General features: G+C 43.0%; 1 protein-coding gene across 3 annotated transcripts in view; it reads right to left on the bottom strand.

The window, feature by feature from the left end:
• LOC124048714 (serine/threonine-protein phosphatase 2B catalytic subunit gamma isoform-like) overlaps window positions 1–14,260 on the bottom strand; it is a 29,242-nt gene extending 14,982 nt beyond the window's left edge. For all 3 annotated transcript variants that reach the window (XM_046369751.1, XM_046369750.1, XM_046369749.1), the window contains exons 1-9: window positions 13,627–14,260; window positions 8,624–8,821; window positions 8,429–8,553; window positions 6,186–6,297; window positions 5,913–6,058; window positions 5,529–5,746; window positions 5,328–5,422; window positions 5,073–5,198; window positions 4,881–4,958 (exon numbers count right to left, since the gene is read on the bottom strand). In XM_046369751.1, coding sequence (XP_046225707.1) covers window positions 4,881–4,958; window positions 5,073–5,198; window positions 5,328–5,422; window positions 5,529–5,746; window positions 5,913–6,058; window positions 6,186–6,297; window positions 8,429–8,553; window positions 8,624–8,821; window positions 13,627–13,687 — 1,159 coding nt within the window. In that variant the 5' untranslated portion in view covers window positions 13,688–14,260. The remainder of the gene's footprint in view (window positions 1–4,880; window positions 4,959–5,072; window positions 5,199–5,327; window positions 5,423–5,528; window positions 5,747–5,912; window positions 6,059–6,185; window positions 6,298–8,428; window positions 8,554–8,623; window positions 8,822–13,626) is intronic.
• Window positions 14,261–14,516: the final 256 nt, after the last annotated feature.

Raw genomic sequence — 14,516 nt, forward strand, 5'->3', positions numbered from 1 at the left:
AATGACCTGCCACTGGCTCTGAGTAAAGCATGTGTGTCTTTGTATCCTAATGACTCAACACTAGACACATCAGCTACCACAGCAAGTGAAACCCCTGCAACACTTAGATATGCAGTCAGTTTCAGAATGGGTGGTAAAAAATAAGTCTTAAATATTTCAAAACAAGAAGCAATGTATTTGGGACAAATCATTTGGAACAAATCATTCACTTGCAATGAATAATGTGGAAATTGAGCAAGCTGAGGAGACTAAACTGCTTGGAATAACCCTGGAAAGTAAACTCATGATCAAAGCACATTGATGCAACAGTAGTTAAGATGGGGAGAGGTCTTCCCACAATAAAGCACTGCTCTGTCTTCCTAACAACGCTATCTACAAGGCAGGTCTTACAGGCCCTAGTTTTGTCGCACCTGGATTAATTTCCAGTTGTGTGGTCAGGTGCCACAAAGAGGGATTTAGGAAAATTACAACTGGCCAAGGGCAGCAGGGCTGGCCCTTAAATGTACACAGAGCTAACATTAATGATATGCATCTAAATCTCTCATGGCTCAAAGTAGAGGAGAGATCGACTTCATCATTACTTGTATTTGAGAGAGGTATTGACATGTTGAATTCACCAAGCTGTCTATTTAAACTACTAGCATTGGCCACCCATGCATACACCACAAGACATGCTACCAGAGGCGCACAGTCCTACATAGAGCCATGACTAAATGGAACTCTATTCCACATCAAATAACTCAAGCAAGCAGTAAAATTTGATTTAAAAAAACAAAAATACACCTTACGGAACAGCAGGGACTGTGAAGACACACGCACACGTGGATTTTGTGTTGTAGATATGAGGTAGTAGAGGAGTGGCCTGAGGGCTTACACTTAATGTGTTGTGAAATATGTTGCGTAATGTATTGTAATGTTTTTTCAATTGTATATGACTGCCTTAATATTGCTGTACCCCAGGACTAGTAGCTGCTGCCTTGGCTAATGCAAATCCATAATAAATACAAATACTGAAACCCTGTTTCAGTCTGCTTTCCACCAGACACTGGGAGATAAATGAACCTTTCAGCAGGACAACAACCTAAAACACAAGCCCATATCTGCACTGGAGTTGCTTACCAAGAAGAAAGTGAATGTTCCTGAGTGGCCGAGTTACAGTTTTGACTTATATCTACTTGGAAAAACAGTTGAAGTTGGAAGTTTACATACACCTCAGCCAAATACATTTCAACTCAGTTTTTCACAATTCCTGACATTTAATCCTAGTAAAAATTCCATGTCTTAGGTCAGTTAGGATCACCACTTTATTTTGAGAATGTGAAATGTCAGAATAATAGTAGAGAATTATTTATTTCAGGTTTGAATTCTTTCATCACATTCCCAGTGTGTCAGAAGTTTACATACACTCAATTAGTATTTGGTAGCATTGCCTTTAAATTGTTTAACGTTTTGGGTAGCATTCCACAAGCTTCCCTCAATAGGTTGGGTGAATTTTGGCCCATTCCTACTGACAGAGCTGGTGTAACTGAGTCAGGTTTGTAGGCCTCCTTGCTCGCACACGCTTTTTCAGTTCTGCCCACAAATTTTCTGTAGGGTTGATGTCAGGGCTTTGTGATGGCCACTCCGATACCTTGACTTTGTTGTCCTTAAGCTATTTTGCCACAACTTTGGAAGTATGCTTGGGGTCATTGTCCATTTGGAAGACCCATTTGCGACCAAGCTTTGTCTTGAGATGTTGCATCAATATAACCACATAATTGTCCTCCCTCATGATGCCATCTATTTTGTGAAGTGCACCAGTCCCTCCTGCAGCAAAGCACCCCCACAACATGATGCTGCCACCCCCGTGCTTCACGGTTGGGATGGTATTCTTCGGCTTGCAAGCCTCCACCTTTTTCCTGCAAACATAACAATGGTCATTATGGCCAAAAAGTTATATTTTTGTTTCATCAGACCAGACGACATTTATCCAAAAGGTACGATCTTTGTCCCCATGTGCAGTTACAAACCATAGTCTGGCTTTTTTAATGGTGGTTTTGGAGCAGTGGCTTCTTCCTTGCTGAGCGGCCATTCAGGTTGTGTCGATATAGGACTCGTTTTACTGTGGATATACGAAAATACTTTTGTACCAGTTTCCTCCAGCATCGTCACACGGTCCTTTGCTGTTGTTCTGGGATTGATTTGCACAGTATGGTCGTCTCCTTCCTGAGCGGTATGACGGCTGCGTGGTTTATACTTGCATACTATTGTTTGTACAGATGAACGTGGTACCTTCAGGCGTTTGGAAATCACTCCCAAGGAGGAATCAGACTTGTGGAGGTCTACAATTTTGTTTTGAGGTCTTGGATGATTTATTTTGATTTTCCCATGATGTCAAGCAAAGAGGCACTGAGTTTGAAGATATGCCTTAAAATACATCCACAGGTACACCTCCAATTGACTCAAATGATGTCAATTAGCCTATCAGAAGCTTCTAAAGCCATGACATATTTTTCTGGAATTTTCCAAGCTGTTTAAAGGTAGTCAACTTAGTGTATTATATACTTCTGACCCACTCGAATTGTGATACAATGAATTATAAGTGAAATAATCTAAATAATGACTTGTGTCATGCACAAAGTAAATGTCCTAACCGACTTGCCAAAACTATAGTTTGTCAACAAGAAATTTGTGGAGTGGTTGAAAAACGAGTTTCAATGACTCCAATTTAAGTGTACGTAAATTTCCGACTTCAACTGTATATGGCGATTGTGTAAAATGGGTGAGATTGGTTTTTTTTTAAATAGAGAAAAAAAATGAATTCAGGCTGTCAAACAACAAAATGTGAAATAAGTCAAGGGGTATGAATACTGTCTGAAGGCACTATATCTCCGGGGCTAGTTTGTGTTTGTCAAAAGATGACACAATGTAAATGAGTCCATATTTTCATGCTGGCACACCTTTTAGTTATCATTAAATGCTTTCAAAATGTGTACATGATTTTCAAAAAAAATATATAGTTGTTTGAGGTTTATAAATCATAATTTACCGATGGTCCCTTGGCTAAATTTACCACAGGCATTACGATACGGTGGCGTGCAGCTGCACTCCGGATTGATAATTACTTGTGTGCAGTCAGCTGCGGGCATATGGCTTGATTTGAAACAAACCCCACTTTCATTCACGTTGTGATACTGTCTCGTCCACAAATCACACAACACTGTCTCGTCCACAAATCACACAACACGGTCTCGTCCACAAATCACACAACACGGTCTCGTCCACAAATCACACAACACGGTCTCGTCCACAAATCACACAACACTGTCTCGTCCACAAATCACACAACACTGTCTCGTCCACAAATCACACAACACGGTCTCGTCCACAAATCACACAACACTGTCTCGTCCACAAATCTCACAACACTGTCTCGTCCACAAATCTCACAACACTGTTTTGGATGAGATGGACTTTAAGACTAAAATGTTCTTATTTACACTTAATAGTACATTTTGAGAGTAGAATAAATATTTCTGACTAATATTAACGCCACATAGGCTATTTTCTAAATGAGAAGTTGGTTTTTAGGGGCATTTGCTCTTTAAAAGCAGACCTTCAGTCTCAAACTTGTAATTGATGCTTTTAACCAGAGGAAGAGGCGATGCAAGAGGTTTCACTTTTGCCAAAATCTGTCCATAAATACCCCAATGCGTTTTTATGGGCTTATCTTGCACCTAAGCTTGTCGCCTGCCTTCCTGCCTTTGAGACAAGGACTCAAGGGCAGCAGATGAGCATCGCATCAATTTTAGGGATGTGTACGGTTCTTTGAATATTTGAACGGATGCTAGTATTCGAATATATTTTAGCGAGAAAACAATAATAGGCCTATTTTATAACTGAAAAGGCTTTTTGTAATAAAAAAAATGTAATATTCATGTGACATAGTTGCATACAAGAATATACCATGATTTTCAAATGATTAATTTCATAAAAAAACAAACTTTTCAATTTAGTTTTTACAATGTGCACGGTGCGCCCCATAAAAATACTGACAGATGACCGGTAGCCTTCATGTGTGTAACTTGCTGTTTTTGTTGGCCAATCAAGGGGGCAAAGAGGCTCAGCGTGTAGCAAGTGGAGTGAGAGTTTACTAAAGCAATGCAAAATGGATGAAATTACAGAATTAAAAGTTACAGAAATGAGAGGGAGTAGGGCAACCAACAGGTAGGCAACCAACAGGTAGGATGTTGTTTTATCTGAATGGGGGTTTGGGAGAAAGTGCAGCATGTGGCCTCAACTAGCTGACTAGCGGAGCTAGCTTCTCTAGCTAGGCTACTCCAGTCAAGACAGGCACTGTTATATGGGATCATAAATAACATTGTGGCTGCTACAAGTGAGATAGTCTAGGCTGTAGTAGAGTTGCTCTCTCTTCCCCCGTCTGCTCATCCCATCTCATAAATGACAAACCGGCCCATCTGCAGCTGCAGCAATAGCGCGGCAGCCTTTATCCCTCACGCAGCAGTGCTCAGGTTAGAAGAGTCACATGTATTTCGAATATCCGGCAAATAAAATGCATGATACTATTCCAATAGTGAAAGGATTTCAAACCCCCATCCCTAGTCATTATATACAGATCTTTGTTCTAACAACCCTTTGGATCTGTCTATTTACATTTACATTTACATTTAAGTCATTTATCTACCGTTGCTCTGTGATGAGCAATAACGCACTTCAGTCAAAAACAACTTCACTTCCTTAAGTTTCAGTTCCTCCTTGAAGAAACAAAATGTTGCTATTTCAGCCTCTTCTCATCATTTGCTTACATTGAAAGTCAATATATATGAAAAAATATTTAAAAAAATAAAAAGAGTTCTTAACAGGGCATGTTTTTTTTTTACCCTCGCAGGTGTCGTCTCCTTCAGACATGAGCTCGTCGTCAGAGCAGATGTTGAGCACGTTAACCAGCATCTCTGTCACTGTAGGAACACACACACACACACACACACACACACACACACACACACAACGTTATCTCACAGGTCAGTTTTGCAAAGGTAACATGGAGCCCAATAGTTATCACACACACTCACCTTTCTCGCCTACAAAGGGCAGAGACCAGGTGAAGACGTCCATGAAGTTGGGCAGCCAGTAGGGGTGGGGGGAGCAGTTGAACTGACGGATGTTCATCACGTTGTTCTCATACTTCAGCACCGCCGCTACAAGGACACACACACATATATACATAATCTATCTACCCTGCGTTGCCATGGTTTCTATCCTGTCGTCATGGTTTCTTCCCTGTTGTCATGGTTTGAAATGGAGTGTGGCCTTGGTCATTTCTTTACCTTTGTTGTTGTACACGTCCAGGTAATTCGGAGCAGAGAAGATCGTGATCAGAGAAGGAAAACCTGTCGTCTGGCTTTTCCTGTACATTCTATACCTGAAATGCACATTAAACAGGAAATACACTGTTAATATCACGAAACAGTATTATACTACTACTAATATTATTATTATTAATGCGTCATATTATGGATAATACTCACCCAGCGTCTTGGGCTTCATGTGCTCTTATTACTGACAACAGATTATTGTTCATCAGAAAGTCACATACTGCTGGGTAACTGTAGAAGTAGGAGCAGCCTCTAACAGAGTTATGAGCAAAGTGTTCCTGGGTCTTCTCAGAGCCGTAGTCTTCTCCAGGGTCTGACCACAACAGGTCACACATGGGTCCGAATGCAGGGGGCTCCTTAAACCGATCCAGCTGGTCAACACAAGAGTTAAACAAAGTTGATCTACAGAGTTTCCCAATTAAAAAACAGTTAAATAACTCATTAGACCAGTCAAAACACTTAACATAGCCAGCTAAACCAATTCAAATGATTAAGTTAAACCAGAGCAGGTCAGGGGATAGAGGTCAGGGGTCATACCTTGCGTATGTCATCCAGGCAGGTGATTTCAGGGCTCAGGCCTCCGTGGACACATAAGAACTGCTGGTTGAGGAGCGCAGCCAAGGGAAGGCAGTCAAACGCCTCCATACACGCATCATACACACGCTCAGAGTACTTTATCTTACCTAGAACACAACAAAGAGGACATTATTACTATTACACCCATGCACCCACCCACACATAGGCACACCCACAGGCGCACACACTAAATACACAAGGGCCACTCACACTAAATACACAAGGACCACTCACACTCTTGTTTAAAGGTGAAGTACTCTGTGAGATGTCGGCACTCATGGTTTCCTCTGAGTAGGAACAGAGTGGTGGGGTGGTTGATCTTCAGAGTCCACAGGAACAACACGCACTGAAGATAGAAAGAGTGTGTGTGAGATCCCTCTCATGATGCTAACGTTAGCTATGATTCTTATTATGATACTAAGACGCTAACGTTAGCTATGATTCTTATTATGATACTAAGACGCTAACGTTGGCTACGATTCCTACCAAGACGCTAACGTTGGCTACGATTCCTACCACGACGCTAACGTTGGCTACGATTCCTACCACGACCCTAACGTTGGCTACGATTCCTACCACGACCCTAACGTTGGCTACGATTCCTACCAAGACCCTAACGTTGGCTACGATTCCTACCACGACCCTAACGTTGGCTACGATTCCTACCACGACCCTAACGTTGGCTACGATTCCTACCACGACCCTAACGTTGGCTACGATTCCTACCACGACGCTAACGTTGGCTACGATTCCTACCACGACGCTAACGTTGGCTACGATTCCTACCACGACGCTAACGTTGGCTACGATTCCTACCACGACGCTAACGTTGGCTACGATTCCTACCACGACGCTAACGTTGGCTACGATTCCTACCACGACGCTAACGTTGGCTACGATTCCTACCACGACGCTAACGTTGGCTACGATTCCTACCACGACGCTAACGTTGGCTACGATTCCTACCACGACGCTAACGTTGGCTACGATTCCTACCACGACGCTAACGTTGGCTACGATTCCTACCACGACGCTAACGTTGGCTACGATTCCTACCACGACGCTAACGTTGGCTACGATTCCTACCACGACGCTAACGTTGGCTACGATTCCTACCATGACCCTAACGTTGGCTACGATTCCTACCATGACGCTAACGTTGGCTACGATTCCTACCATGACGCTAAAGCTGGCAACGATTCCTATCATGACCCTAACGTTGGCTACGATTCCTATCATGGCGCTAGTGTTTGTTACGATTCCTATCATGACGCTAGCGTTGGCTACGATTCCTATCATGACGCTAGCATTGGCTACGATTCCTATCATGACGCAAGCGTTGGCTACGATTCCTATCATGAACCTAACGTTGGCTACGATTCGTATCATGGCGCTAGTGTTTGTTACGATTCCTATCATGACGCTGCCGTTGGCTACGATTTCTATCATGACGCTAGCGTTGGCTACGATTCCTAGCATGATGCTAGCGTTGGCTACGATTTCTATCATGTGGCTAGCGTTAGCTACGATTCCTATCATGATGCTAGCGTTAGCTACGATTCCTATCATGTGGCTAGCGTTAGCTACGATTCCTATCATGATGCTAGCATTAGCTACGATTCCTATCATGATGCTAGCGTTAGCTACGATTCCTATCATGATGCTAGCGTTAGCTACGATTCCTATCATGATGCTAGCGTTAGCTATCACCACAGCTAGGATAAAGGCCAACTTCTCTCACATTTCCTCCCATGCACCAACCACCTAGCAAATCAAGTTCAAGACAATGAGATTCAGTTCATTGCCATTTGATTAAGGGCTAGCAAGACTCTCACACAGCAGAATGAAAGAGAGCAATGACGTGGGGCACATATCTTCACATGCACGATGTAATGTAGTACGGAAGAATTTTCAGGGACCACTTGTCTCTACAGCGCTACTTTCACAACTACTGTCTCTACAGCGCTACTTTCACAACTACTGTCTCTACAGCGCTACTTTCACAACTACTGTCTCTACAGCGCTACTTTCACAACTACTGTCTCTACAGCGCTACTTTCACAACTACTGTCTCTACAGCGCTACTTTCACAACTACTGTCTCTACAGCGCTACTTTCACAACTACTGTCTCTACAGCGCTACTTTCACAACTACTGGCTCTACAGCGCTACTTTCACAACTACTGGCTCTACAGCGCTACTTTCACAACTACAAAAGTACCAGAGAATCTCTTTAATTCAATAGAATACATGCTATTCACAGCCTTCCCACAATATTTTTAAACCCAACAGTGAGTGTTGGGTTAGGGAGGGTAGTGTACGTTTCTGTTCGTCTGTGTGGGGGAGGGTGGTGGTACTGGGTAGTGTGCTTCCTGTCTATTTAAAGATGTGCTCCTAAGCCCTGCGACTCAAGGCTGTGTAACAGGCCATGACTCCAAATGTCAGATGAAACAGCAGATGCTGAAACACACACTGACCTCGATGCTGAAGTACCCTCGATCGACATAGTCCCCCAGGAACAGGTAGCGGGTGCTGTTGGGTGAGCCGCCCACCTCAAACAGCTTCATCAGGTCAAAGAACTGGCCATGGACATCCCCACACACTGCAACACACACACGTTAGAGGTCCGTCTGTCGGAATATGTTAGGGGTTAATTAGAGGTCAGAGGTTACCTGTAATAGGTGCTTCCACCTCCAGCATGCATTTCTCTTGTCGCAGGATGTTGGCTCCATCGGTGATGATGCGTAGAGCTGCTTCCTCCTCAAGGCGGCCCTCCTTAACCAGATGGCTCTTCAGTACCTCAACACTGGGCTTCCCATCTACATACAGGTCCTTTACAGTCAGCCTGGAACCAGGGGGGTAGGGCACCGCTACAACACAATAAAAACAACATTTGTAATTTTTTATTTAACTAGGCAAGTCAGTTAAGAACAAATTCTTATTTACAATGACGGCCTACCCCGGCCAATGCTGGGCTAATTGTGCGCTGCCCTATGGGAGTCCCAATCACGGCCGGATGTGATGCAGCCTGGATTAACGGAATACACACTACTAACTAGAAGTTAATTGGCATGGCCGATTAATTAAGGCCGATTTCAAGTTTTCATAACAAATTGGTAAATCGGACAATCTTCACATATTCACTAGTTAACCTAGTAATATCAACCATGTATAGTTAACTAGCTTGTCCTGTATTGCATACACAGTTGAAGTTGACAGTTTACATACACCTTAGCCAAATACATTTAAACTCAGTTTTTCACAATTCCTGACATTTAATCACAGTAAAAATTCCCTGTCTTAGGTCAGTTTGGATCACCACTTTATTTTAAGAATGTGAAATGTCAGAATAATAGTAGAGAGAATGATTTATTTCAGATTTCATCACATTCCCAGTGGGTCAGAAGTTTACATACACTCAATTAGTATTTGGTAGCATTGCCTTTAAATTGTTTAACTTGGGTCAAACGTTTTGGGTAGCCTTCCACAAGCTTCCCACAATAAGGTGGGTGAATTTTGGCCCATTCCTCCTGACAGAGCTGGTGTAACCGAGTCAGGTTTGTAGGCCTCCTTGCTCGCACACGCCTTTTCAGTTCTGCCCACAAATTTTCTATAGGATGAGGTCGAGGCTTTCTAATGGCCACTCCAATACCTTGACTGTGTTGTCCTTAAGCCATAACTTTGGAAGTATGTTTGGGGTCATTGTCCATTTGGAAGACCCATTTGCGACCAAGCTTTAACTTCATGACTGATGTCTTGAGATGTTGCTTCAAAATATCCACATAATTGTCCATCCTCATGATGCCATCTATTTTGTGAAGTGCACCAGTCCTTCCTGCAGCAAAGCACCCCCACAACATGATGCTGCCACCCCTGTGCTTCACGGTTGGGATGGTATTATTCGGCTTGCAAGCCTCCCCCTTTTCCTCCAAACATATCAATGGTCATTATGGCCCCACAGTTCTATTTTTGTTTCATCAGACCAGAGGACATTTCTCAAGTATGATCTTTGTCCCCATGTGCAGTTACAAACTGTAGTCTGTGGCTTTTTTATGGTGGTTTTGGAGCAGTGGCTTCTTCCACGCTGAGCGGACTTTCAGGTTATGTCGATATATGACTCATTTTACTGTGGATATAGATACTTGTGTACCTGTTTCCTCCAGCATCTTCACAAGGTCCTTTGCTGTTGTTCTGGGATTGATTTGCACTTTTCGCACCAAAGTACATTCATCTCTAGGAGACAGAACGCGTCTCCTTCCTGAGCGGTATGACGGCTGCGTGGTTCCATGGTGTTTATACTTGCGTACTATTGTTTGTACAGATGAACGTGGTACCTTCAGGCGTTTGGAAATTGCTCCCAAGGATGAACCACACTTGTGGAGGACTACAATTTTGTTTATGAGGTCTTGACTGATGTCTTTTGATTTTCCCATGATGTCAAGCAAAGAGGCACTGCATTTGAAGGTAGGCCTTGAAATACATCCACAGGTACATGTCCAATTGACTCAAATGATGTCAATTAGCATATCAGAAGCTTGTAAAGCCAGGACATTTTCTGGAATTTTCCAAGCTGTTTAAAGGCAGTCAACTAAGTGTATGTAAACTTCTGACCCACTGGAATTGTCATACCGTGAATTATAAGTGAAATAAACTGTCTGTAAACAATTGTTGGAAAAATTAGATGTCCTAACCGACTTGCCAAAACTACAGTTCGTACAAGAAATTTGTGGAGTGGTTGAAAAACAAGTTTTAATGACCCCAACCTAAGTGTATGTAAACTTCCGACTTTAATTGTAATCAATGCGGTGCCTGTTAATTTATCATCGAATCACAGCCTACTTCAACTTCACCAAACAGGTTATGATTTAACAAAAGTGCATTGATGATAAAAGCACAATCGTTGCACAAATGTACCTAACCATAAACATCGGTGCCTTTCTTAAAATCAATAGACAGAAGTATATATTTTTTAAACCTGTATATTTAGTTAAAAGAAATTCATGTTAGCAGGCAATATTAACTAGGGTAATTGTGTCACTTCTCTTGCGTTCAGTGCAAGCAGAGTCAGGGTATATGCAACCGCTTGGGCTGTCTGGCTCGAGTAATCGGTATCGTCTTTTTTTGGTCCTCCAATAATCATTATCGGCATTGAAAAAACATAATCGGTCGACCTCTACTACTAACACTAACCGCTGTAAATAATTGGTGCATTAAAACACCCTCTAGCATCTATTGTTCAATTGAACCCCAGGACCCACCCCCTAATGTATCTATTGGTCAATTGAACGCCAGGACCCACCCCCTAATGTATCTATTGGTCAATTGAACCCCAGGACACACCCTCTGGAGACCTCAGGGTGCCCATCCTTTCACAAAGAGGTGTTGGCTCTAGAGAAAGACAGAGAGCGTTTATGGGTGTACTGCATGGCTGAGTGAGTGGGTAAGAATAGAGCGTCACATTTGCATTAGGACTAGTTACTTCTATCAGGAAGAGCAGGTTTGACTGGCAAATCACCATCTCTATCTGTGTCTCTCTCTCTTGTCTGTCTGTCTCCAGGCTATATTAAATGTTAAGTCCTAGCCACATTATTAATCTACCATTCATTCATTCATTAGAACCCGGTCTTTTATGTTATCGTCGGCGTGGCGCCAGGTATTGCATCCATAATTCCCGCTATGAAAATAGCAAAAATATTTATTCTCTTCGGTCTCGCTATATCTCGATTGGCTTTCTCGGCCGAATGATCTAGTTAGTGTAAAACTTCAAAACAGAAGCAGGTCACACAGACAGACTGAGCCAATCATGTCACACTAAACTAGTTCATCATATCTAACCCATACACTGAATACTGGTTGATCTTATCCAGAGTGACTCCACACTAAACACACTCTAGTCCCGGGCCCATATCCATAGAGTTCTTCCCTGGGACCTGCATCAGGGCCCATATCCATACATGCATGTGTGACATAGTCGTTACACAGGCAGAGTGATGCAGCTGGCTGGCCTGATCAGGTTACCATCGGTAAATAAGCCAAAAGGTCAAAACGTCAACCCTCACAGAGCATTGACAACCCACTCACACAGGCGCCCACACACACACACACACACACACACACCTCTGACCAAAAACTGATTATTGATCGCAGCCAATTCTTTTAAAAAGCATGCTCGCGTCGCACTAGAAACATTTAAAGGTATAGGCCGCATTATTTTTGACAAAAAAACGGTCCCCCACTAATCAAAATATTAGCATGAGAGATGTGTTCTGCCAACTTTCTATTTGATTTTAAATGCTATAAAAAATACATTTAAAACTACAGGTAACATCAGATTAAGCAGATTTGGATTTACACAAGTTACATCGTGTGTGTATATAATTTAAAGAATATTTTTGAAATGTAATTGAATGTGTACTATGCCAGCTACAAGCTGAATTAGAGTACACTAACATATACAAGAAAAACATTTCAATTAATAAGATGAAGTACAACAAAATCAAAAGGGAGCCAGAAGCAAGAATGGAGGTAGAACAGTCTGAGCGGTGGAGGGAGGGGGGAGCATCTTGGTCAGTCACAGCCAGTGGTCATGTCAGAGTCATGCTATAGACCTATGTATGAGTGTGTGAGGGCTAGCAATGTGATCGTATATAGCCTAGTGCTTTCTGTAGGATGATGGTTAGCCTGGCAGCGTCAGAGAGATGCAGGTATAATGACATCATCTTCATGCTCCTAAGCACCACTTACCCACTGAGCCTATCACTCACTCACACTCTCTCTTTTTGGGTCCACAACAAAGTACATTGTCATAAAGCCAGAGGTCACTACTTACTCCTCGTCAATCCCTGTGGCCAAACCCAAAGTCCATCAGTCCTGTTGTTATTTTCATAATATAGATCAGGGTTAGATCAGGCTACACGCAGTACCTGCTACCTGTTACAGTTGAGATAGAGCAGTAGCTATGCACTGTTAGGCCTGCCATCTGCATGCTGTACCATTCAAGTCCATTACAAATAGAAGCAGATTCTTCAAAAGCAAATGTTGCAATTTGGTAGCAAAGCAAATCCCCCCCCCCCTCCTAATAGGCCACCCTGGCTGTAAATCAAAAAGACCCACTCTATGGCACTCAATCCACTGACAGTCATTCAGCATATGCTGCAGGAACCGTGTGTGTGTGTGTGTGTGTGTGTGTGTGTGTGTGTGTGTGTGTGTGTAGACCCACACACACCCTCTCTTTTTCTCTCTCTCACACACACACACACACACACACACACACACACACACACACACACACTGAACCAGACATACATCAAACAGACACACACACATTTATTTCAGTTCAGTCAGATTCAACAAAAATAGAATCAATTAGGAGGCTCAAAAACAGTTGACTACCTAGTTTTTTAGTCCAAGATTGACGGTGTCAAATATATACTAGCTAGCAGCTTGACATTCTATCATGACATGTCATGTTCTCCTACTAGTACTGCAGGCTAACAAGCTAGCAAGGGATGCTAGGAAATAAACAGATGCCATATTATCTCACTTGCGCCAAACAGTGAACAACAATGACCTAACTAGTTAGTTAACTAACTAGTTGTAATAATCGTGTAACTAGCTAGCTAACGTTAAATTATCTGCAACCACTTGCTGAATTAATAGAGATACGACTGTATACCTTTAATGGGCCGCTCGGTGGTGGACAGTTTGGTTGGCGTTTGGTCTTTCGTCACCGACATCTCGGTGTGTCTTCCCCAGCAGGAAACAGCTAGCTAATGGTGTGAATTCCTCGGCGTAGCTAGCAGGCTAGCTGGTAAAATGAGCTAGCCGTGCTGCTAGCTAGCTAGCTGGAACAGCACCTCTGGATCCGCAGCCTTCCTCTACGGCAGCGGGCTTGTAGACGAGGGCAGTGCAGATCAACGAGGCAGGAGCGTAAGTTAGTTAGTTAGCTAGCTATAGATGTGAGGGGGAGGGAAAGGGGAAGATCACCTTAACCACTAAATTAAAGCTTTTTTCCTGCCTTGTCTCTCTGCCCTGCGCTGCGGAGGTAACGTTAGCTAGCCAGCTGCTGTCAATTTCTGTCAGATGAATCGACCGCTCCGGTCCAGGAAACGATTTCCAGCCAATCTCACTGTCACTTTGCTCAGGTTTACACACCGCGCATCAGTTCATGTCTTAATTTCATCTGTTTGTTCTTGGCTGTACCTCATTTGGTCCAGGCCTCTCGGTTTGGGTTTTGGTCGTGATCAAATGTATCGTCCAGACTCTGCTGTCGGATTACTGTAATCCACCACAAACGGATTTCCTACAACATGGCTGTGTCTGTCTAACGCATGGTGTTGTGGGTAGTGTAGTATTATTGTCATGCCGGCACACACCTATGGGACACACACTTATGGGACACACACTATGGGACATACACTTATGGGACACAGGACACAGCTGTCTGCTTGTAGGCCGCACACACACACACTGGTTTTCTTTCAATACCAACATATTATTGTTCAAGTGTCTTGAAAATGTACCTTCGTGCACGCTGTTAAGGCTGTTTGGACATTTTGCATGTGT

Source organism: Oncorhynchus gorbuscha, linkage group LG11 (genome assembly GCF_021184085.1).
Source record: "Oncorhynchus gorbuscha isolate QuinsamMale2020 ecotype Even-year linkage group LG11, OgorEven_v1.0, whole genome shotgun sequence".
In the NCBI taxonomy this organism is placed as follows: domain Eukaryota; kingdom Metazoa; phylum Chordata; class Actinopteri; order Salmoniformes; family Salmonidae; genus Oncorhynchus; species Oncorhynchus gorbuscha.